The sequence below is a fragment of the Rissa tridactyla genome, chromosome 7 (genome assembly GCF_028500815.1).
Source record: "Rissa tridactyla isolate bRisTri1 chromosome 7, bRisTri1.patW.cur.20221130, whole genome shotgun sequence".
Taxonomy (NCBI): Eukaryota; Metazoa; Chordata; class Aves; order Charadriiformes; family Laridae; genus Rissa; species Rissa tridactyla.
The window spans coordinates 50,084,732-50,110,755 of NC_071472.1; the positions used below are offsets into that span (position 1 = coordinate 50,084,732).

The following is a 26,024-nucleotide window of genomic DNA, read 5'->3' on the forward strand; positions in this document are numbered from 1 at the left end:
GTTTACTTCAAAGTGATCTACCACCTATTAGTTGGGTTGGAATCAGTAGCTCAGTAAAGCATACGTCACTGACAACTCATGATCCACCTCTGGAACATTATCTTCAGATACAGAATGCACATAGTGATATTGTATGAAAAATGCGAAGGAATTAAATTAGCTCTTGTATTTGTATAGGCATATTTGTGTGTGCACATCTACAGGTGCACATCATCAACCATGTAGGCCTCCCCAGAAAAACAGCATGTTCATAGATTACCTCAGCAACTTTTGGAGGGACTCCATCACCAAGAACTTCCCTGATGAAGCACTGTTGAGTCATATAATAGGAGAGTCCACAAGTTCTCTTGAAAGCATCCTTCAGTCGCTTTAGCTCTATGTCTGTAACTGTGTTGAGTGAGAAGAGAGGAGGAAAAAAAGATTTGGTCAGTAAAGATATTGTAGAAATGTAATAGCTAAAGGACTCTCAAAATCCAATACATCTTACATTTACCTTTACAATAAAAAGACAGAAAGAAATTAAATGCATGACTTCACCTAAATAGTGGGAAAATTGGACTACTAGAAAACAAGATCTAATAATTTAATCTTCCCCAAAAAAGAGAAGTGAAGCAGACCTGAAGTCAACATCAGTGATTACAACAGTTCACTGCCTGTTTTCTCAGACTACAATAGCATATTATAATTTGTTCTAAATTAAGCACCATTACTGTCACACAAAAGAAAAATAATCTAGCTTTATGATCAATTTTACATTGCACGCAAACCAGAGAAACGATCTGTAACCAACAGTGGTGGATATTATTAAGAGTAGCTCCAGCAGCACGCTTCACGGAGTTTCATCTAGCAACCACTCTTCTGTATAAAAAAAATATTTAATCACCACTTACGTGCTCATAAGACCATACAGTGAAGCATGAATTTAACAGGATTACTACAGTTAAACTTTGGACTAAATGTAATTCTTCACCTAAGATTTTCTTGCACCGTCAAAATCTGATTGCCAGCTAAAACCTGCCCAAACTTGTTCACAATCTGTAAACGTGAAGAGTTTGATGACATCCTGTTTATACTTGCACAAGCTTCCTGAAAAGCAGTCCCTGCTTTCAGATTTTACAAGCATAAAGCAACTTTCTATCAAAGTGTTTAAGTGAAGTATCTTGCTGAACGAAAAACAACCTTTGTCAAAAATTAAGTTGCAGAGAATAACACACCATGACCTGGAGGACACGTAAGTTACCATGTAGTGCAGAAAGAGCTATTTACCATCTAGAAGCCAAAAGAAATGATGTTGTACATGATAACTATGGCACTGTATTTATAGTAAGGCATTTTCCTTACCCTGATATAACGAGCCAGACAGAAACAACACCGACATGGCCAAAAGCTTGTGAAGCCTTTTGTCAGCCAAAATAAAACAGAACACTTGAGAGCTTAATCCAACTCTCTTTAAAACTTCTATGTTTCAATTAATTCATTCATCAAAAGAAAAATCACTCCTTAAAAGTAAATCACATCGAAACATTCTTCCCTAGTTTTAATCCTAGTCAGCATTGAAACAAGACTAGTGATTTCATTTAACAATTGTGTGTAAAACCAGAAATTGGGTCATGTTTCTTTTCAAAATTTATTACAAATTCTGGGTACTTTTGACAAGGAAAATTTCAAAGGATTTAAGAAATAAACCTAAAGTGTGACCCACACAGCACTGGTTCTGTCAATTAACATGGATTTGGCAAAAGACATACTCAAGTTATCATCACCACGTATCTTGTTTTAATGAAACAAGCACACTTTAATTATACGGCAGAAGGATGTTGGTATAATACTGTTACCTGGCTTATATGGTGTTTAAATTTCACTATTTCATATTAACATCTGTCCATAGAGTTATTTTCTTTCTTTGTGTCTTTACGTGTGATGTTTAATGAATGTGCAAACACTGTTAGGCACATCAGCTAAAGTTTTCTTCCAAGATTTTTCCTTAGCTAACTGGAAACAGACTCTCTGATACAATATTTACAACCTGATGCAAAACTCTACACACTCTCCAGCTCTTCGGAATCACGGAAACAGGAAGCAAAATGAAGATTCCTCAAAGAAACTGACCCTCATGCCGCAGCCTCTCCTCCAAACATGTGCAAAAAATTAAGAGAAGTGCTTCCCATTAGAGAGATGCCTCACCTCGTCTCCTCCACACCTCCTATGCACAACGGAACTACAGCTAATTTTCAGCCAACAGGAACAACTCCCACCACGTTTGATGAGCAAAAGCTTGGGATTGCTAAGGGGACAGAAAAAGGGGAAGCTACTGGCTTCATTATTTTGGCAAGGTATAGCAAACAACCTAGATCCTAGACAAAATCTAGCTACAGTTCTTTGATGAAAGTATTTTAATTTGTTGTATTTTTTATATGCATGAGCACACACACATTTTTATTAAAAATAGACTCTGCATTCTGATTTTTTCTCCTCCTCAGTTAATTTTTTTGAACTCCTCAGCAGTTAATCCAACCTGGTTTGCGATCATTTGGCAAAAATTTTATACACAAACCAAGCGTTAACTAAATAGATGCTTACAGCTTTACAAATATTATAATGGATTTTCAAGTAACCTAATGAATGCTTACTGCAAAAATAAAGTTGAAACATACACAATATATACAGCGACTTAAATAGCACTGTGTCATTATCAACGTCTGCAGGTTCAGTTTCCTGACTGCAGAGAAAATTCAAATCATTTTCATTAAAAAATTACAAAATATCTTTTTTCCCAGCATTCATTTCTAATGACTGGTTTGTGTCCCTTGTTCCAGCTAGTTAAAGTTTCTCCGCAGCACGGGGAGAGGAGGGAGGGAGCACAGCGCTGCGTCCTGGTTGCACTGACAGCCCCCACGTTCCCAGGCAGAGCATTTTCACCCAACTCCGGGCACCTTCCAGCTGCCGTCACCACTGAGCCCTCTTACAGCAAAGCTCTTCTCAACAGGGACACAACGACAATCTTGCCGAGTTATACTTGTGCGCTATTTTCTTGTTAGGATTAATTAAAAGAAATACAACAGCCCATACTGATGTAAAACTTCCAATCACTGTTAATAGAAAATTTTATTAACCCAATAAATGTGAACTGACTATATCTAATAGGCTAGAATATAAAGTTATTTCAGTCAGTCAAGTACTTTCCTAATCAAAAAATTTTCTGGCCATTCCTTTATGAAATTTACCTGTATTAACAGAAATTAAAGCAATTTGTAATCTGACAACCTTAATTGCAGACCACATTAGTACTCCAGAGATATTTTATGTATCACCTTACATCCTTAAGTGCATGAAACAAGTTACATGTTTCTAGGAGTCACCGAAACGCAACCACCTCTCTGGTGACAGAGCTGCATAGAGCGGTATTTCTTGTGTGAAACTCCGATGTAACAAGGAGCAGTGAATTAATTTAACCCCGAAGGGTTGCTGTTTTTCAGTTTCCACTCGAAGCAAATAGGTCTCACTGTATCACAAATTAAGAAAACAAGCACAGCAATGAAACTGGGGCCAACTACATCTTGGAAATACACAGTACGCCCAAGAGCACGGCAGGCAGCAGTTATTGGTACTTCCTTGAGCACCTACGACTGCCAAGAGTGTATTTCAGGCAGTGTTCAGATATACAAAAATCCCATATGTACACCATGAAACACAGAAGTGGCTGGGGTCCTGCTGCAGGACGGGTTGGCGAGGAGAAGATTGGGAAGAAAATAGTCAACCAATACTACTAACACCTTCAAAAAGAACTGTCAGCATATCATTTAATAGTGGATGATAACTTGACACTGACAACCCATGTTACGTTGCGAAAGCAAGTGACTAGTGCTAGAGACCATGTAATACTATTGTTTGCATGCAGAAACTACAAAACAGGTCATGGAATTACAGGAAAGGTAATTCCATTCCTTCCCCAGGACACATTAAAATGACAGATGCTGGCCATTTAAAATCATCTGCAAAGCTTTGTAAAAATAAGTTCATTACACATTTAGATCCAGGCACATGAAAGTACTACTGAAATAAGCAGAGTATAAATCAAAGATATTATCAATGTTTACTATGAGTCTGTAAGACAAATAAAATATTTGAATACAAAATCCCAACACCAAAGTACCAATTATTCAACATAGAGATAGAACATGATGGCACGTTGAGAGGAAATAAAATTAAGTCTTAAATTATGAAAGTAACATTTCCAGAAGCAATACATCTATTACTATAAAAATTGGAACACTCACATACCCACAAGCCACCTTTTTTTCCTCTCAATTCCACAAGTCCCATGCAGGAAGCATCATAGACCATGGAGATATTTTTAATCCCACCTTTAGACGCAAATTTAGTTAACAACGCTGTTTCCTACACTGACTGAAGTTCCTTCATTAAGGATATTCACTGTTTCCAAAAGCACAGTCTTACCAAACGCTTTCAGGAGACAGTTGTCTACAAACACCGATGAAAAGACCATTCACGAGCTGCTTTCACTACACAGACACTACACTATGGGATACACTGTTGCTGCATTCATAACCTGACAGTGAAAAACAGAACACGTAAGACTTCCCGAAGTAAGTTTACGGTAGCCAACACAGCAAAAACCATGCCAACTGCTCCTACCAGTAACAAGTGGCACAACCTCAATATTATGGCAGAGAAAGCAATGGAATTGGAACTGCACGCCTAATTCTTTACACTTCAAGACTATTGAAGCTAGCTTTTTATTGTGAGGTTCTAATTCAAAATAATAAAAACAATTTGCACTAGTTAGATACTGTATTCTAATTCTTAAAATCATATTTGCCAAATTCCAAAAACCACCATTGAAACAAATGGAAAAGTCACAGTTGTTCCATCTAGGTGACTTTTATAATACAAACCTCCTCAATGCTACCTTGGCTGGATGGCTTCCAATAAAGTCAAAGACACTGTAACAGAAAATTAGCGCTGCTTCCAACTCTGCAGGGAATAGCTGAGCTCCAGTTTGTTTAATAAAGTTTAAATGAAACCACGCAACCTCAGCTAAAAATGTCACCGCAAGTTACAGTAATTGTAACAAACCTTCAGCTCATTCAACTGCCGAGGATATTTTTAGTTTAAAAGCGTTACTTAAACATAATGCTGTTTATATTGATTTACAAGACTACTATTTTTTTCAAACTCACATCTCTCCACGTAATGATTTGTGTAGTGCATTCCAAAACAGTCCCGTGCTGGAAGCCACCCTCTTTCCATTGCTTTCATTCCACATTATTTATCACCGACTCATGCTGGAGTTTTCCTTTTAGAAAAAAAAAAAAAATGTATCTAAAGCTCAAACTATGCAAGCCTAGATGCCCAACTGCAGGCTTAAACTTCGTTTTGCCACCCACGTAAAACTGAGCTGGATTTCAGAGGGGATCCCCACCAGCTGTGTCACTGATAGAAACAGGAGCTGCAGGGAATCTGTCTCAGAAAAAAATATGCTACATTTATGTAGAAGCCTAATGTCAGATACCCACATTCTGGACATTAGATACAACTTTCCATTTGAAAAGGGAAAGCAGAAAACACAGCTGAAGTTACTCCCTTCCTCCTCATCCTACTTAAAACTCAGCACAGTGCATAGAAACAAGGGTAATTACCTGAAGTATTTACTGTCTAATACTCAAATTCTCAAATTTACATGTGCTCAATCAACTACTCTCAAATTTAAAGTCTGTTTTGTATAAAATTGTAGTCCAAATAGTATACATAAAACAATAATTTATGTATCACAATTTCTCTTCAGGCAACAGATAGCATTCTTTTTGCTTACCCATTCTGTAACTTTAAAATACATCTTTAGATGTACCTTAAGTTCTGTTTAACTAAACTAAGGTGGAGGAAATCAACCCTTACACTGGAGCTTTGGCAAGCTTTGCAGACACATTCTCTATTCATTTTCGAAAGTTTTTTCTTTCCACATCCTGTAGCACTAATGTCACCCCCACTTTCTCGGCTTTATCTTGGGAAGTTTTAAAATGCATTGTGAGTAATGTATGGTCCAACATACAGCACAGCCTCTGGCATTTCAAGACAAAGGTCATACTGAAAAGCACAAGACAACTTTACACAACCAACACCCATGCAAAACTCAGCAAGCTGGGAAGCTGTCTCAGCAAAAGTTCCTCTGCTATTACAAGACTGCTAGTGAAATTTATTAAGAGGCACCAATGAAAATATGACTACATAATGAAATATACCAAATATTGATACTTTTGCTTGTTTATTTCCTGTCCTGGGAAAAGAGATAGAAGAAAAATGGTTACATCAAAGCCAATTCCCCACCGATCAAAGTACCTCCATTGCATACTCCATCATACTTCCTTAGAGACTAATGAATCTTAGCTAAGGTTTGTACAAATTAACTCAATGGTATGTTTTACTCAAATACTGCAATAAAGTAAAGATCTTCCTTAATTTTTTTGTTTTTTAATGATGCAACACTAGGAATACTATTGAGGTGAAGAATGTAAGAACTGGCACTCACTACAGTCTCTGCCTGGCACCAGTAACTAACTTGCACCCAAAGCAAGATCGAACAGAGTAACTTATCTTCCCATCTTGCAGCATACGGCTGCTCTCCAATGCCCTTGCAGAGAAGTTTAAAGATTTACAGAGGCACTAAAGAGAAGCAACACCAAAATTTACGAGTGAGCACTGCTGGTTAAGATGCAACAGCTCACGCATGAATGTTAGGCATTATAAGAAACAAATATTCATTTTGAAGGGAGCTTGTCTAAAGGTTAAAAGAAGTGGTTAGTCAGGCTTAATGGATTTATTACAGCTTATATAACATAATTACTATATACCTTGCCTGTGACATGTGCAACGAGAGCGAGCACAATAAATGCATTTTAAATTCCTATTTAATATTTATTTGGAGAGTCAGACCAGCCATAAGAATGCCTTCCTTTACAATGCTTTTTCCCCTACCCTTCAAAATCCAAGCACAATTATGTAAAATGCTGTAGTAATACAGAATGAGATACAAAATGCAGCTTTGAAAAGCGTACAGTTGTCTGTTGTAGGAAAGGATAAGAAAAGTACTGTAAACTACTACTATGGAGCTGCTTTAATCAGTGAAAAGGACAGAATCCCAATAGTTTAACTGAGGGTAGGTGGGGAGGTGGTAGTTTAACTGAGTTAATCTGCCATGGCTACTATCAACTGACAGCCAATTAACATAACCTATAACAAACTGGACACACAAAGCACATACCTGTTTTCTTTCCTTTCATCTTATTAGAGATATTAGTGACAGCTGAAAACAAATCAGTGATGTGGTAACAACTATTTACACCAGAATCACAAAAGTAACATGTAAATCATCACTTCCATTAGTATGAGTAGTAGTAACAGCACCAAAAAGCTGATAAAATCTTTATGCCTCAAAAGCCTAAAATATTTAATTTGGCTACATGAAAAGAAATTATTTATTCTAGTTTGCAGGAGACGAACAAAAAAAAAAAAGCCAAATCAAGGCAGAAGACCACAAAGTATCGACAATGCTGAAAATCAAAACAGGAAACAAATTACTGCATAAGCAGGAAGAAAACAAATGGCGAGGATAAAAAGTTCAGTTAAGGTGAAGGGTCAAGAAACTTTGAGCTCATCTGATTTAAAGTATCTTACAATATATCTAGTAGTGCTGGTACTTTTTCCCGAATTGTAAGCATCAAAACGCCTACAATGCTCTACAAACAAAAAAAAAATCTGAATTTCCAGTGTCACTACTGGAAGAAAAAGAGCTTGCTATGTCAGTGCCTTAAAAAAAAAACCAAAAAAACAAAACACCCCTGCAGATCTCAAGTATACAGAACAAGCAATAATTTGCAACCATCAGCATAACACTGCATTTATTCTTTACTAAAAATAACCAAACCCGAATTTTAATAAAACAGACAACTTGATCATCCTTCAGAAAGCAAGCAAAATTCACCTACCTCGAGCTCTACCTGACTTCCAGCTCAGGTTTTAATAATTCTAATATTTTGATCTTTAAGCGACAATTTTACAGGTTCAATATCAAACTCACAGGGCATATAATTCTCTAACCAGACAGTTATCTTCCCTGTAATCACTTGCTCAATATTTCCCCCAGGAATCTTCATCCTAGTTATACATGGAAATTTTATTACTTTTTTCATTAGTCTTTATTGTGACTTAATGGCTGCGGTTATGAAGTTGTCAAGAACCAAAGCAATTACTAAAAAGCTTCAAAGAGGTAAAATGTGCAAGTGAATGTAAAGCATGTTTGGGAACAACCCTCAAACAGGAAGAACAAACTGCAAAAATCTATTGAGATAAATGAACCAGCTATGACTAAAATGACAACATCCACACACACCCATTCCTGCCAAAAAGGAATCCACTTGACAATATTTTGGGCAAAAATACAGACAAAAAAATCCTGCCTCCCCTAATGAAAAAATTAATCCACTCTTAAGGAATCTTTCATAACCAGAGTATCAAAAATGGCACCATTCAAATTAAACAGTGCATCTCACTGAAGACTTAACAGTCTTAACATGACCTTTACCAATAACAGGAATTTAAGGATAACAGCAACACAGTTTTGGTATTAAAAATAAAATAAAATAAATATTATTCAATCCAGTTGTATTTTTTTCCTTCTACCTATTCTTTGGGTTTTGGTCGTAGTGGCTCATCCTGGGGATAAAGCTTTTCTTGGTTCTACTAGACCTAACCATAATGCATATCAAAGGTTTAACATCTTGTATGCAGAGAGCGGAAGAAGATTTAGTTATTACAATAGGATTTGCCAATTTGCTGTAACATGAATACTTAGCATTTATGTGACGCTTTTAATCTTCAAAGAGCTTACTTCTCACAGTTACCATCCTCAAAAAGAATGCCATTAAGTATTATCAGCCTGTTTTATCCATCTGTAAAGTATCTCCATCAGGGCACACACTGTCACATTGCTATTTGGATTATGTTTGCTTCAAGCAAAGCTAATCAGCACAGGTTCTGTGACAACCCTCCCCATAAGACTAGTGTGGATAGGAATTGCTACATAATAGCCCCAACAGTGAAATAATCCTCCCACCATCTGAGCACTTAAATCTTATTGGCTATATTTTATATCCTCAGGAATTAAAGGAGCCTAGTTTTACATGCTTTCCAGTCCAACACTGTAAGCCACAGAAGAAACCTGAAAGAACCTGAAAATTCAGAAATCTCTGCAGATTATTAAAATAATTTTGACCATGCATATGACCACAAATTTAATATTAGGGACAAAATTAATTACTGTTATCAATTAAAGAACTGGTAAACTAATTCTCAGTGAATGCACAACGCAATTTCTAGCTCTGATTAATCACAGGATGCCACCTTTCCCAGCCACTGGCCCCTGTCAGAACACTTACCGCTTCTTCCAAGATGAGGTGCTGGTAGATGCTCTGAATAAATTATCAATGACCCTGGAGAAAACACACTCGAGCTAGCTGACCAGCACAGCCAGGCATGGAAACCACACAGAAACGTAAAAGGTAAAGAGGCAGAAGTACAAGTTTTAAGTGGTTTTAAACACAGAGCGTAAGCCATCTTGCAGTAAGAGCACCGAGAACCCTGAACTCCCTCCGAAAGACAGACGCATGGACAATAATGAATAAGGAGTCAGGGAAGCCCTAGAAGTAATCAATTATGGCTGGGACACTTGCCTTTACCTGAGCACAGTCATCGCTCTTTGCTCACTTTCTAACCTCTTCATTCCTCATTTTTCTTTCCTTTTCCACTACTGTTTTCTTCCAATGCTTCTTCATGGTTTATGTAGTTTGTACATTTCCTGGGATGATGGTTTTAGCTGTCAGTCTTTTCAGTATTTAGTCCAATTTCAATCAGAAACAGAACTCCACTCTTCTGAGCTGTCCCTTCATCAGTTTTCCTGCTAAATACGCTGGAGGTTTGTTTTGTCACAGGTAAGTAGAACAGCTTCTGTCACAATTCTGAAAAGCTGCTCCCACTTTATTACCACCATGAAAATCATCTAGACATTTATGCTTGTTAAGATACACAAAATTACATTATATAACTAATTTCCAAGAAATAAACAGCCCATTAAAATGAAAAGTAAAGGCAAATGACAACTATGTAAAAGCAAACACTATATAAGGACCTTACTACAAAATAATATAAAAAATATTTCATACCCTGTCTCCCAAAAGTGTCAAAGATACTAAATGCAACTATACTATGAATTGTTCTTTAATTAAAAAAATAAACAAAACCTGAAAGTTAAAACATAATCTGCAATTTCTGCATAGGAAGGCAATGTTTCCTATAGCCTTTTGTGAGGACGAAAGGCAAGTTCTAATTTGCGATTGCTGGTATAGTTTTGATCGGGCATTTACTCAAGTGTTAGTCTCTGGCAGCTAAAAGAGCAAACTAGTTAAGCGTAGTACTTAAATACTATCACAAGTAAAGAATAATAAAAGATTCAGATAATATTTATATACTGCTACATCTTAATTTCTGAAGTTAGAAGAAAAATATTACTCACTTGGAAGCCAAGTGTTTTGGTAGAAACACATCATGCACATGTATGTACACATACAGCTGATGGACAAAAAAAGGCTCCTATTCTCAGCTCTTGGGCATGTATCTGTCTAAAATACAACCTCAGCTCAGATGCGAAGTGAACTATTTTAGCCTCAGGTCACAAATTTATGTCTTCTGTTACACTGTTACAAACACATAACACAAGTTTGCTAGCAATCTGTGAGTGGCTGAAAAATAAAGGCAGAATTACTAATAGACACACTAGCCTATATAGTAAAGAAATAAAATAAAAACTAACATGTGCTTAGTTCTGGGACCCTATTACATGTTTGCTAGAACACGAAGACCTGAATCAGAGATGTTTTTTAACAGAGAATAGTAAACAATCAGTGTCACTCTTTCCAAACTCCATTTCCACTGATGCATCTCCTGTTAAGAGATTTCTCCATTAACACCCAAGGACTAACATTTTTGAAGAACTATCCTGAAAGATGTCATACTAGTTTTAAGTGTATCTGTGCTCTATTACAAAATTAATCTATACAAATATTCCTTATTAGATGCATACTCTTCCTAAGGCCCTACATTCAGAAAAAAGAAGCAGTATATTCAGATACACCATGTAACAGCTGTATGGGAAACCACCTTCCGCTGATGTTACTGCCACTGGCCAGTTTAGATTGATGTGGTAACTCAAATTTCAGAGTTTCATATAAACACACTGTCCATTGTTTCACAGAAAAGAAGTACAGGAACAGAAAAGGTATTAGAATGACTTAAAACCAAAGAGCTATGATGCCCTGAATAGCATCAGCAGTTGGAATCTCTCCCTGAATCCCCGAAGAGGCTCGCAATATATCCCCAAGGACATTACAGGCTCTATTAGAAGCAGCACATTTACATAATGAATTAGGAACGTTTTATATGAAGAGATATTTATCAAATAGTTTATATTCTGCTTTTTAGCCTCTATTCTTGTAATACTCTGGCTTCTGCAGATATTTAACTAGTGCTCTATATTAGAATTAGCGTATATTATGGTTCCTTCCTCTTTTAACCTATCTACGTTGCAATCTACTCGTTATTCAAGGAGTAAGATTAGTTCACACAAGACATTTACACAACTATTCTTTAAGCAAGGTGATTAGAAGAGAGCACTGAATTGCAGGTAACAAAAAAAGCAGGGAACTTGTTAGTGGCAAAAAGATTGACTATAATTCTTTAGGAAAAGAAAAATAACATTGTTAGCTGCAAGATTGGAATACAGGGGCTAAAAAGTTTTTATATTACTTTTCCACTGATAACAACCTCTGTTAACATCCTCACAGAATACAGAGCAGGCTATACTAACTGCACTAACCGCCACTGTTTATTTTTCTTAAAGCAATGGTGCCTCTGCCATCCGAAGTGCAAATCCACTTTTCTAATTTTTAAACTAAAATCCAGGATTTAACTGTATCACATTGTTCAGGAAAACGTGGTAAAAGTCTTCTTTACAAGACTAGGAAATTTCCAGAGCAGAGTAAGATTTTGTTTCTGGATAACACCTAACAACTAGAAACACAGATTGAAAGGAAGTGTTTCTTCAGCCCAAAACAGATTCATGATGCCATATTCAAGTTCATTTTTAGAACAAATTTAATCTGCAAAACTGAAGTTCTCATAATTACTATCCCAATACTTCCAGTTCTTTTTCTCTACATTCACACACTTATTAAATCTGGCACTTCCTGTTCTGCTTAGGTTTCTGAGTGGAAATGTGGAAGAACACCATTTTTTTCATTCAAGGTTTCAGAATTTTAAAAGAACAATTTTCCAAACTACTGCAGTAAAATTGTTCATTTAGAACAGCTGTCAAAAAATCCAACTAAATCAGTCTTATGGTCATTTGTAGAGTTCAATTGAGACAGTAGAATATACCTGTTCAAGTACTTAAGTTCATGACTTGCTGCCAAAGAAGTCTGCTACAGGACAAAAACTGAGCACTTCCCATTATCACTGTAAATTAAGATAAGGAATATCAATTTAAAACACACAAAAAATAAATGTAAGCATACATTCTACATTAAATACTTAACATGAAATTAAATTGTGAGTGGATGACGACTGAAAGACCAGGTAACAAAAAGATAGATACAATGTGAATAAAAAGTACAGCTTGTGAGAAGAATTCAAAAGGGCTCGTAATAGGTTTTATTTTTAAAGGATGAAGAATACATTTCTATGCAGAACGCAATTATCTCTTATTTTGGCCTGGTGACATTGCCTCTCATAACTTCTGTGTCCATTTCAGACTCTAAACTAAGCAAAACAGCTTCAAAGGATTTGGATATTAAAAAAAAAAAATCCTCAAAATAAGTGTTATACAAGACACAAGTATAGCTTCCTTTTCCCTTTGTAGTTGGTGGTTAGAAGCACGTATGGCACTCAACAACTAGCGGGGCTGCCTCACGCCAGACCAGTTCTTCAGTGCCTTTCTCTGCAGCTCATGACATGCACCCGCAGAGAACTTGACCAGAATAGAAGTCAAATCCCTTTTTAAGGTACAGAAGAATGTCTCACTAACTGTTTAAAACCACTCTAAAAGGCAAAGCTGAAGCGTACAGCAATGCGTAAAGCCAGATGATATTTCTGCCTGTCTTCTCAGTCTGTCCAAAGCTACCCATTGAGAGCAGGGTTCTGTCCTGTTAGTTCCAGCAGCATCCTTGTCCCAGAAGCTCTGGATGGTTTGCAGCGCATTCCACCTTAATACATTAGTGAACACATTAACCTGGGCAGCTTAGGAACACCGTTACAGAACTACAGAAGGAGATCATTATTTTGCCCCCAAAACACCACATGGTAAGTCCTAGTTGTTAGCCTCATCAGCGCATTTCCATGTGATAGGAGAGGCTCATTATGCGTTGTGATAGGCTAAAAGGAGGAGGGAGAGGACTGAAGAGATCAGAGCATGCTACTTGATATGCCAAGTCACCCTACCTGTGATAGCTAATCACTTCAGTGGAGGTAATGATTCAGGTAAGTAACTATTTCAGTGCTTTTGCCATTTTTACATTAAGTAACATATACAACAGGAAATAAACCCTGGTCATTACAAACTGCCTTGATTATCATTTGTCTAAACCTTTCCCAGGCATATCCTATTTTGCCTCTAAACCAAATAAAGGCCTTAGTGCAAACGTTAGCCTATTTTTAAAAGGAAGTAATTTCCTTAACCTATTAAATTATTTAACCAAGAAACACACATCTCTATCTCCTAGAACTCAGCCGCATGTCCATATTACACTAAAATAATGAAGGAACTTTTTGTTGTCATTATGATGAGTAACTTAATGGTCTACACAGAAAAATGCTGTGATCAATTATAACCTGCATAATTTTTTAAACAGATTTGTGAACCACTATCAAAACTATACGGAGACACATTTTGTTTCAAATTAAGATCTGAACCCAGTTTATACCCATTAAGAATCAGAAATCCAGAAAAGCTTTTACACCAGTTTAATAAAACTGCAGTTAAAAGAGACACACTCTTTCCAAAGATATCCCCACCTATAAGGAGGACTACGCCAACGCTGCTCAATTGTAAACACAAGCTCATAAAAAACCCACTTCTCAGAGGTGGTAAAATTCATTACCTAAAAAAGAAATGCTAAGTATTATTAAACAGCTAAGCTGAAAACACTGAAGCTATAGGGACAGAGTCATCACTAACAAAAGTTAAGATGTCCCTGAAGAAATCACAAAAGAGAATGTGCATTAGGATTTTGCCACTCTTTAGGCAAGCAGGGTATTTTTATTCCAGTAAGTGCTAGCAATAATATAGTCTTCAAAGTTTTGTGAATTAGACCCTTTCAAACTCTTAGGCAGAATCTACATTAATGGATTTTTCTTTTACATTCATCTTTGCCCAAAGGCTTCATTGTCTCATTATGTAAATGACCTTTTCATATGAAAATTAAATGTTAAAGATGCTTTTTGTAGTTCCTCAATACTGCAAATATCACATGGACATCCACAGCAACTCAGACTAAGTATAACTTAAAGAAAAAGCAACTGCTTCAAGCAATATAACAAATTAAGAAATAACTTGTTTTTAAAATACTTAAAAATGTAAAGTCTTCTGTGGAATTAAACTCCAGAACTTTCTTTCCCATACATAAAATTAAACTAGGAAATCACCAGTTTCATTATGAACTATACCGAAGACCAGACTGTAAAATGCATTTTGGGAAACAGGCATGCGGAACTTGAAGACCTGCATATATACCTTCAGCACACTCTCCATCTCATTTGATGTTCCTTGTAGAACCCAGCGAGCAGTCAACACCCAACTGGAGCTCACCTAAAGAGAGGTTGGGCACTTCAAATGAAACACTGTGTCCTCCTGAGTAGCCTCCACTGCACACCAAGTCCCACATGTTACTCAAAATAATTCTGTAAGTTACCACCAAATAGTTCGGTACTGCTAGCTACCTAGGGTGCAGTAATAAAGTGGAGAGCAAACACCCCGCTCATTACAAAGGCAAAGACTTATGAGTCAAGGACAGGCACAGAAACTCTCACACTTCTACTCATTAAGAACACAACTTCTCTTCATAGGTCTCTGTAAATACATTACTCTAAAGTCCCACAGCGAGGTACCAAACATTTCTTGGTGCACTCCCAGTCCCTCCATCAGCAACAGTAAAAAAAGACTGCAGATCCCAACCCAAGAAGGAGCACAGCACCCACCTGGCCCAGAAGGACTCAGGTGGATGCAAAGCTCCCCACTGAGCAAATCTTTAAAACTAATAGACTACTGTTAAATAACCCAGGAGGCCCTAAAAAGCCCAACTGCTCTAGATTACAACAGTCCTTGAAATAACTTAGTGGACAGAAACAATTCTGGTATTTGAAAATGCAACACTTGTTCTACCCCTCCTCCATGTCTTTTCTGTAAGCTCACTGTACTTTGCATTTCTTCTTGGACCAAAAAAGAGCAGGATTATTTTTAAAATAATTAGTAGCTAAGTCACACAGATGCCATGATAAGAGCTCAAGGACATACAACTCATTAGACCTACCTGGCACTCCCCATATACAAAATTATTTAGAACAAATGTATAAATTCACAACCTAACCAAAAATAAACTCAATTTTCAGAAGATATTCTGTCATTTTTAAGATGAGAGACATTAGTAACATCCGTTTTTTTTTCAAATACAGAAAAATCATAATCAGTCCTATCACAAAGCAGCAGTTGTATAATATTAATTTATAGAATTAAATAGACATACCATGCCTCACCTAATCACATAACTTGCTAATGCTATGCTCTTTTTTATTCTCACAAAGCTTGTCATTCCTTCACAGGCCCATGTTTTTTGAATGTGATTTAATTTTTTTGAGTACTAAAGAATGGAATGCCTTACTTATTTTATTAAATGAGACAGTAGGCTGTCTTCCCTCTGACCAGAAGAAAGGGGTGAGAGTTGTTTTACTCACTTCTTCCATAGTGCCAGCAGCCAGAAAGGCTGATACCATTACAGGTCAAGTATAACAGGACTCAAGTAGCCCCCTCTATTTTTTTTCTCCCTTTCATATTTCATTAGAGATGCTTGATATAATTTTGAAAAGCTTCCTAGTTTCTACTTTTGGTTTATTTTATTTTCTCTGTAGGACACTGCTAAGTAGATTTAGGACCCTGATGTTATTTTTCATAAAAACAAGGCTTTACAAAACTCAAGATGAACAGAAATATTTCATAGAATCTGTCAGGTTGGAAAGTATCTCAGGAGGTCAACTCGTTCTACCTCGTGTTTGAAACTGGGTCAACACTGAACTCAGACCAGCTTGCAGAGGGCTTTGTCCAGGCAGGTCTTGAAAACCTCTAAGGATGAAAGTTCAACAACTTTCTCTGGGTGTGTATATTAAAAAAAAAAAAAAAAAAAAAAAAAAAAAAAGAAAAAAAGGCCTGCTGTTAAAGGAGTAAAAACTAAAAACTGATTAGAAAGAGGTGACCACAACAATAATTTATTTCATTGCTTAAAATACAAGAAATAAAGCAGAACAAGTGAGAGTGATATGAGCTATGAGATATATAGGCACATAATCTATAAAACAAATCAATGTTTTGCGTATTCAATTTCAGTCTACACACCAATGTAAGAAAATATATTACGCATATAATAGCCCGATAGTGTACTTTTAGCTTATATCAAGACGTTTAACACTCAAAATGAGGATTTGTTCAGCTTATCCTTTAACTTCAGCCACCATGGCTGGAATGATATTATCTCTTTACGCTCATTTGGCAGCTTTCCTGACCGCTTTGATTTCAATCTCTCGTAACATGTTGACAGGACAAAAATGCACCTAATATTATGACACTACTATTATTTAGAGACATGATTCACCTGCTGAAGTGAGAAACCAGAGGACTCCCAACATTTACTGACTCATATTTCAAAGTTTTGAGGGCTTTTTGCTTTAAGATGTTCAACTGTTTCTTGCTTATGAAATGCCTACATTCTTAAATCCTCTTTTATCAGACTTACATCACTGTGTGCACATCCAACATTTCACCACTCACCAAGTTACTGCCATGCTTGGTACAGCTGGACTTGCTAACCATCTAAGAACTACTAAAAACCTACTAAAAGGTACGCGATTAGCTCCCTCAGCACCACAGCACTCACAGAAGCCTAAGCAGAAGACAACGTTTTCCTCTAATTCTGAAGTTTTCAACTGGTATTTCGTAAAGAACTTCTAAAGACCACAAAAGGCATCTCAGGAAAGGAAACTTACTGTTAGTTGACTTAAGTTCACTATACAAATGTTCCTCATTTCCAATAGGAAATAACTTGGGCAGTTAAAAGTAAGAAGAGGTTGAAAACCACCGAGTACACTTCTCTAAACTTGGAACCTGAAGTAAAAGAAGAGAAAGTGGTCACTGCAGCTTAGCAGATGAAGAATTACAGATAAATAACTTCTCTTCTAACAGTAGCCTCTTTTCATCAGTTCGTGGAACTTTAAGTAGAATTCCCCAAGTCACTTGTGCATTGTATTACATGTTCAGCAGAGACTACTCAGGTATCCTCCCAAAACAAGCATCAGAACTGAATGCCGAAGTTGTGAAATAATTACTGCTCTCTGAATTTGAGCGGCTACTTGCAGCTCTACAGATTTATAAACAGGAAGTGTGAAGCTATGCATTCATACCTGCTTTAATCATATGACAGAGCCCTAAAGCCATCAAATACCAGCTGACATAACAAGTCTTGCTGTATAATCTAGACTGTCTCAACAGTGGATTCTATTCATTCTGATAGCTAATAAAAAAAAAAAGAAAGAAAAAAAAAGGAAAAAGAAGGCTGAGAGAGATCTAGGCATTTTCATCACATGCATCTGAAAACTCAAAGCTCCTTAAACAGAAGGATGCAGGTTTATACCCCTAGAAAACAACATATCCTGAAGAAAGTTCACCTACCTATGGTGTTCACGCACTGTTTTTCATATATGAGATAATATAAAGTAGAACAATTGCATTTGTGGGATATCAAAAGAAGAGAATAAACCACTAAAATGGTTCCCTGATTATTTTTCCTAAAAACACACCTGGGATTTAAAAGTCAATTTCATAGTCTGGAGTAATAAAAAGCAGTCTTCCATGGGCTCAAGGGCTGAGTTCATTGATTTTGTCACCAGGTTGAGATCAAGACAACCTCGAATAGATGATTACATATTTGCCCAAGTTTTCCATCATTCTTTTGTCAGATTTATTACATCTGTACGCTTGAGGATGTTAATGATCAGACACAAGATATATATGCCTTGATTTAAATAAAACAAATGTAGCTATTATTCAAATTCAATCAGGACACAAAAGGTCATTAGCAAGACTTATCCTCTGCCCATCACATAACATCAGTCATAATTGGAAAGCATACTAACTAATCTTTTTGTGGATTAAAGCAGGTTTTCATTGCTTTGATGGGCTTGTTGTTCTGCAATTGGTAACATCTTTGAGATACACGAACAGGAAAGAAAACTGTCTTCAAAAATTACTATTTCATGACCTCTCCAGAGGCAAATCCTGTAAGACTGATACATTTGCAAGTTTTGCCTCAATAATAGCTGGTGTTTTAACTGCATGCACATTTTTGAAACATGGCACTGTTTTTGCTCTTTCTTTTTGTTCTTCTTCTCAGAGATCACTGTGCACAAAAAAAACCCACAATGAAACAGATCTATCAGAAGCCACTGATTTCTTCGAACAGCATACTCACCGACGTTGTGGCAGTTCCCTTTCTTCGATCCCAGCATACATGTAACAACATTTTACCTTGCTTTAAGCAGAAAGAAACCCTGCCTTCCCCTCTGTCACAAATTTGACAGATCCATGATTATTTGCTGACATTTCTTTTGTTTAAGTGGTTACCTGACTGAATATTTAGCACACATAAACTGAAAATGGCCTGAGTTAGCATGACCTGTTCCAAGCAGCATTCACAGGAACTTTGACTACAGATCCTATAATCTCAGAATTTTAAAATACCTTCATAAATTTACGCTCAGTCTGTAGTTATATTCTGAAAGTTACTTAATCAGTATACAATAACAGTCACTGGAAAATACAGTCCTTACGGATCTGAAATAAAGTGGCCATCAATACCATGTAGCCATCCTGTGGAATCCTTATCAAAATATTCTATACACAACACAGCATAGTGCAGGAACTGCTGTGCTGAAACTAAAACAATAGTAATGGAAAGTTCTTCCTTTTATAAAGTTTTATTGGCCCAAAGCAGCCCTTTAAGGAATCACGTGTCAAGGATGCCAGCAGAACAAGTAAAAGATAAGGCAGACTTGAGAACACTACCTCCTTGGCATGAGGCAAGGCCCAACACTGGGCAATTCTAAGAAAGAGTGAGCAGCCAGCCAGCCAGCCTGATGAACAGAACGGGAGTAGAGGAGTCAGAAATCAGAGAACATGCTGGAAAAGGGAAATCCCAAACCAAAAAGGGATACTGCCTGAGAGAGGGAAGCCTGCCTTACCTGTGGCGCTGCCCGAGGAAGAAAATTGCTGTTGGAGGTTAGGGATAAGAAAAAAAAGCAACAAATTCTAGAGCCACATTACTAGTTTATGCCATCACAAACTTAGTTTGATAAAATAAACAATAATCTTATGCCCAATTTGGAATAAGGCACTTTTACTTCACCTGTAATGACCTGTCCAGGAATTTCACTTCTTTAAAAGAAGTTGTTCTCAGAAGGAGGTCTACAGGGTCAGGAAGAGCTCTCACCACAAGTTCAGAACCCGTACCTTTTCCACAGCAAAGTAGTGCCTCTGGCTACTATAAATAAGATGACCATAATTTGGTAATATTCATTACAAGAGAAGAGATGCCTAAAATAGCATCCTTACTTTTCACTCCCAAACTACGTAATAGGACACACGACATAGGGAAAAAGGAAGACTAACAAGACTCTGTGTGACCTGCACTGGTGGACACAAGACAACTTCATCATGTCTATCCGCATGGCCACGTCATCCACAGCACAGTCAGCTGTCTGTACCAACGAGCAGGAAAAAAAAAAAAAAAAAAAAAAGCCCAGTACTATCTCACGCTCCAGGGGTGAAAAAGGACCATTAACACCAGACTGCTCTCACATTTTCATCTCCTTGAATAGAAGTTACACTTTAGCTACAGTTATTTATATTGTGAGTGTTTAACCACAAAAACTCTCCTCACCTTCACAACCTTTGGCTACTCCCAAAATGGAATTGCAATAAATAAAATTGCAGCCATTCACAACCTAAAAGTCAGCTGTACTTTCTGAAGCTTACAGAACCTGCAGCACTCGTTGCATTTTTCCAGATATTCTGAACAACTGAAATTAAAACTAGTGTCTCAAAAACATGATCACAACATTCTGAATGATCACTACTTCTACAAGTACAGTTAACCACTATGGATTACATATGAAGAATTCACAGATGAAGAATTTGTACAATATCACCTAAAATAAAACTTTCTTGGCATTAAACGACTAGGACGCAATGTTAGAGAAGGTAGATCTAATTGGACATAAATATATTTGGCTTTCCTTTTTTAATGTTTATGTTTATCCATTATCACTGTTTGTGTCCACAGAAATGCCACATGTACCAGCATGGTCCTGTGCAAGTAAGAATGGCCTAACAAATAATGTTTTGATAACTAGACTGTTTTATACATACAATGATTCATTGGTTAAGTAAACAACATAGTTATTTAGCAAAACATCAATTTATATTAGAGCGCCTAAAACAACCTTTCTGTTCTCCTACAGAACAACAGTATTAAATGCCTCATACAGATAGAATAACATCAAAGAAAAATATGACATTCACTGCACAAGAAAAAGTTTTAAATAACTTTAAAAAATTCAATCTTAATTTTATGTCAAGCAAACTTTTAACTATGAAACATCCAGACTGACTTCCTAGATTTTGAAGCAATATATGAGTTTAAATCTAACTTTAAAATTCAGAACATTTGGTTTTTCTTATTTATGAACTATGGAATGTACACCTTGAGCAAACAAATGTATTTTCCACCAAAGAGCTTATTTCAAACACTTCCTGTTATATTCAACTTCACACCTCTACCAAACTACATTCATGGCTCTTCTAAAAACACATACACCAATGCTTTTAAAGACTCTCTATACTTTCACTAGAAGTGAAATTCTTCAAGGCTGTTACATTTAAAATCTGCAACAAAAGTGAGTTTGAATCACATATTTGTTTCTTCTGCTTGACAGTACGTTGCTCCATTTCCTATCTGACATGGCATCCCTCAGAGGCTCCACCACAAAAAACAAATAAAATTATGAAATATTTAATAAAAATCTTATTTCACATCAATTTGTTTCTCCTTCAGTTAACACTCCCTGTTTCCTCCCAGTTTTCCCTTATCAGTCATTTCGTGCTTCTCAGATGTAAACAGAAATAAAAAGGGCAGCCATGTACTGGTTTGAGCTTATGAATTTTATCAACGCTTTAAATATCAAACAGGTGAACTGCTTTAACTGTCTGTACTACATCACATGAACGCACAATAGAGCAACAATTATCAAAAAAAACCCTATCCTCCCTGCAAAACATTTACTGCTGAAAATTACTGTCCCTCTTTGTCCTTGGACTTGGATATCAGTTCTGGAGCAAGGTAGCTGACAGGGTGTAGCTTGCCTTGGAGCCCTGCAGCTGCAAGTATTCAGCGTTTAGCTTGTTTATGTTTTCCCTTCGCTAGTTCCTCTTTAGATTCTCCAGGAGGAATCTGGAAACGGACTAAAACAGCAACACAGATAATAAACCACACAAGCGACATCCATCTCCCAGCCCCAAGCCGCGGAGGGGTGCTCCCCATCACGGATAAACACGCGGACGGAGCCCGGCGGTGCGGGCTGACAGGGCGGCGCGGCGGCTCCTGTCACATCGGGATGGCACCATCTCCCAGCGCCGGTTTTACGGCAGAGCCGGCGGCGGCAAGGCCGAGAGCTCCGGCGGCATTTCCCCCAGCCCCCCGCCGCCCTCCCCGGCCGAAGCGGGACGGCACCAGCCCCCGCCGCCGAGGCGCGGAGGCGGCCAGGAGAACAGACCACCACCCCCCCCCGCTGCCTCATTATTAAGACAGGGGAGATAAATAAATAAATATGGAGTGGGGTGGGGGGGGAGAGGAAGGGGGCGGGGAAGGAGCCTGAGGCAGAGGAACGGCGCAAGTGCCTCCGCGCCGGGGTCTGCCATGGTGGTGGCGAGGAGCCGCCGCCTCACCGCTCGCTGACAGGGGCCGAGCGGGCCCCCCCCCCCCCGCTCCCGCCGCTTCCCCCTCCCGCGGCCCCCCCCCGCCCTCACCCCTTCGCAGGGCCTCGTCGTAGCTGAGGAAGCCGATGCGGGACTCCTTGGCGCCCATGATGCCCCCCTTCAGTCCATGGCCTCCCCCACCGGCCGGCTGTGCGCCGCGGAGCCCGGGCTGCGCCGTTACCGACTCGGGAGCGCAGGGCGCGGGCGGGGGGGGGCGGGGCGGGCCGGGGCCGCCGGGGGGAGGAGGCGGCCGCGCGCCCTCCCCGCCGCCGCCTCCATGGCGGGTCACGTGAGGAGCCCGCCCCGCGTCACGTGACGGGGGGAGGGACGGCCTGCTCCGGCACCGGCGCCTTTGGCGCCTCCTAACGGGCGTCGCGCGCCGGAGCGGCGGGGGTGGGGGGAGCGCCCCGCGTCACGTGACGCGGCACCCTCCCTTCCCGCCGAAGGCGCCAGCGCGCGGCTCCCGCTTTCCCTGAGGGGAAGGGGGCGGCTGAGGGGAGCGTCTCCGGCAGACCCGGGGGATATCGGTTCCCTCGGGATAGCGAGGGGCCGCGGAGACCGAGAGAGCGGGGCCGGCTTCTCGGCCGTGCCGCGCAGGGCGCGGAGAGGAAGGAGCCCTGTGAGGAAGAGCTCGCTCTCCCTCCGCTTGGGCATTTGGCACTGTTGAAACCGTCCCTGCTTTCCGCCGGTGCGCACACATGCGCTGAGGAAAGAGGCGCAAGGCCGCGGTGCAACGGGGTCCGGGTAAAACGGCCTTTCCGCTATGGCAGCCCTCCCCCTTCATCCCCCTCATACCCTCAGGGGAGCGCAGCTGTCCTCAGGAGGCCCTCTAAGGAGAAGTACTGCAAGGATGGGATGACAGAAGTTCCTGATCCATTAAAATGTCTTTTCAACGTCGGAAACAGAAACACAGACTGAATTGTAGAAGGATCACAAATACCTCTGTCCTTTGCTGTTCTTCAGCATGTTTGCTTTTAGTATTCAGTCCAGTACTTACACAGAATGGGAGGATTTCCCCAATGGCTTTGTTACAACATTAAGCCTGGTAACATACTCTTGGGTCACTCCCGAGCAGAAAATAAGGACTTTGAAAGAAAACACTGATTTCCAAGGGCAGCTCATTCGAAGGATTGTTCTTGCACAGAAACAAAGCCTGTGAAAACAGCAGTCACAAGTCATTCCCTAAAGCCACCGTTTCCGTACTGATCTTACCACATCAGAGCTGGAGAAAGGTCAAGCCGAAGTTACTTTCTCACTGATGTAAGTTCACGCGTAGGTATTTTTATAGCAAACATTCCAAACAAATTTATATCTGATACGCAAAGCCAGGAATGCTGCTTACAGAGAAGCTAGCTTGAAGGCCAGATTTCTCTTCATGTAACACCACTGCCAAAGTGCAAAGACACCACAAATGAATTAAGCTTCATAAATCATGTTTTTTTCCTGCTATCATCTGAACTGTTTATTATCTTAGATTTGTGACAAATAATATATTTATTACAATCAGGCATAAGATCTGCCACAAAGGACCTTTTGCCTCTCTGGAATATAGACTATGGGTGTGAGCTAAAGTGCTTTTAAAAATTATACATGAAATTGTCAGGAACATGCTTCACTTACCAGTCACTTGTTACATACTTATCTTTTAAAGAGGATATAATGGAGTTTATACTACCTCTTATACTACCTTTACATATCTCTTCTCAATATAGTCTCTCACCCAAGCAGCTTTCAATTTAGATACAATATAAACTCTTTAGAATACTTGAGAGAATTAATTCAACAAAAAACAGCAATATGTCAATCAAAAGTGTAAGTTGGCAATATTAGAAATGTCTGGAGAAGTCTGATTTATCTTGTCATTAAATATATTCCAGCCCCTAACGATGGTATTAATTGTGCCATGCACTGTTTGCAGTGGATCACTTTTTTAAAGTATTAACTCGCAGCTAAGAAGACATGGTTTATGGTTTAATTCCTGACTTCACTGTGGTATTCCTGTGTGACCTTATGTCTAGTAACAATCTTTTAATGTTTTGGTTACTCCTCTGAATTACAAAGATAACAATACATAGAGAGTCCCGTTTTTCTTGGAACAAGTTGCCGTGGGATACAGCCAGACCCAAACTGGCAGAGCAGTTACAGAAAGCAATTAGAGCAGGAAGCAACCACAATGGTGTTGTAAGACAGCTTCACACCAATTTCTTCTAGTTTTCATGCCAATTTCTCCATGAATATTTACCCTTGCCTCACCTTCCTTAAGTCTCAGTAACAGCAAAACCCCAAGTAACAAGGCACACCACAGAACTGACATTACACTCCCAGGCCTGTTTCATCTAGACACGTAGCAGTGAAGGAACCTCCTAGGATGAGGATTCTCATCCCATGTAACTGCAACCACCACAGTTTAAAACTGCTGTCCTGCAGTTATATCTTTATATATGCAGTTATATATCTTTATATACGCAGTTATCTTTTTACTCAATTCCATGTTGCAACATGGATGAATTACCAACATCCTTTTCTGTATATTTACAGAAACCCATCTAACTCTTTTCAGCTTTCAAAAAAACTCAACAAATTAAGCTATTTTAGTTAGTTGCCCCTCTCTATAGAGTACATCATTCCACCAATTCTTAACGGACTCCCTCTATGCCAGTTTCAGATCACTTTTTTGAGTACACATAATGAGACTTACTCCATTTTCAACTAAGGCCTTACCAGCACTTTGCAAAACCATTCAATTTTTATTGGTTGTGTCTTGACAGAACCTCTACTTGTAGCATACGCAAGCCCTGTTCTCAGGCAGCAGAGATTATTGGGCAGTATAGGGTTTTTAATGACAACTGGTTCACTTGCTAAATCATAAAAAAATGAATGTCTAAAATTATAATTACAAGTCAGATCCTGCCACCATCCCAGCCTGAAGTATAGTCACAAACAGATGACTTGGTATTTGATGCAAATGAGGAAGCAGAAACTTCTAGCGAGGACGTCCTCTCTCTAGAAGGAAAATGGATTGGAATGACAGTTAACAATTCATATTTTAAAAACAGCTTTCCAAAATGGTTAAAAATATTTATCACATTAAAGCTGGTTGCTTTTCACAGCTAGCTAAATTGTTTAGACTTACACTGCATTTTCGTATGACATTTTAAAAAATCCAACCTAAAGTAACATCTCTTTTATGTCCCAGAGATACAAATGATGTCTAACAAGCAGTAGAATTTTCTTCAAAGAGTGCTTTAAAATAATTTACTTGATCCATTGTATGCACCATGGCTTGCACCAAATTTAATAACAAAGATATTCTAGATTGGAAAATCAGACTGGAGGCTTACTACGACGGCAGTGTCTTTGTTCAGATTAAATTAAGCATGTTCTCAAAGGCATTGAAGCAGGAACCTAGAGATAAGACTTTGTATGCTAACTGTGGATTAGATCTGGCAGTAAGTTTTTAATGAAGCCTTATTGGGGAGCATAAGATTATAGATGCTGCTACTATTTAAATGTAATGTCAAAGGTAAATCAAATTAAGATACAGTGAATTTAGACTTGTATTAGATGAGTTGAGCTCCTCTATTCTGGTGGAAAAGTGCTATATATGCAA

The 26,024-nt window shown here is 38.6% G+C and overlaps 1 protein-coding gene across 7 annotated transcripts in view; it reads right to left on the reverse strand.

Annotated features, from left to right (window-relative positions):
* Positions 1-22,622, reverse strand: part of USP32 (ubiquitin specific peptidase 32) — a 77,535-nt gene extending 54,913 nt beyond the window's left edge. For 5 of the 7 annotated variants that reach the window (XM_054207972.1, XM_054207974.1, XM_054207971.1 and 2 more), the window contains exons 1-2: positions 5,202-5,317; positions 260-387 (exon numbers count right to left, since the gene is read on the reverse strand). In XM_054207972.1, coding sequence (XP_054063947.1) covers positions 260-387; positions 5,202-5,280 — 207 coding nt within the window. In that variant the 5' untranslated portion in view covers positions 5,281-5,317. Of the gene's footprint in view, positions 1-259; positions 388-5,201; positions 5,318-22,465 lie in introns of those variants that run through there. The other 2 variants (XM_054207968.1, XM_054207969.1) reach the window with 2 other exon arrangements.
* Between the last annotated feature and the right edge of the window lie 3,402 nt (positions 22,623-26,024).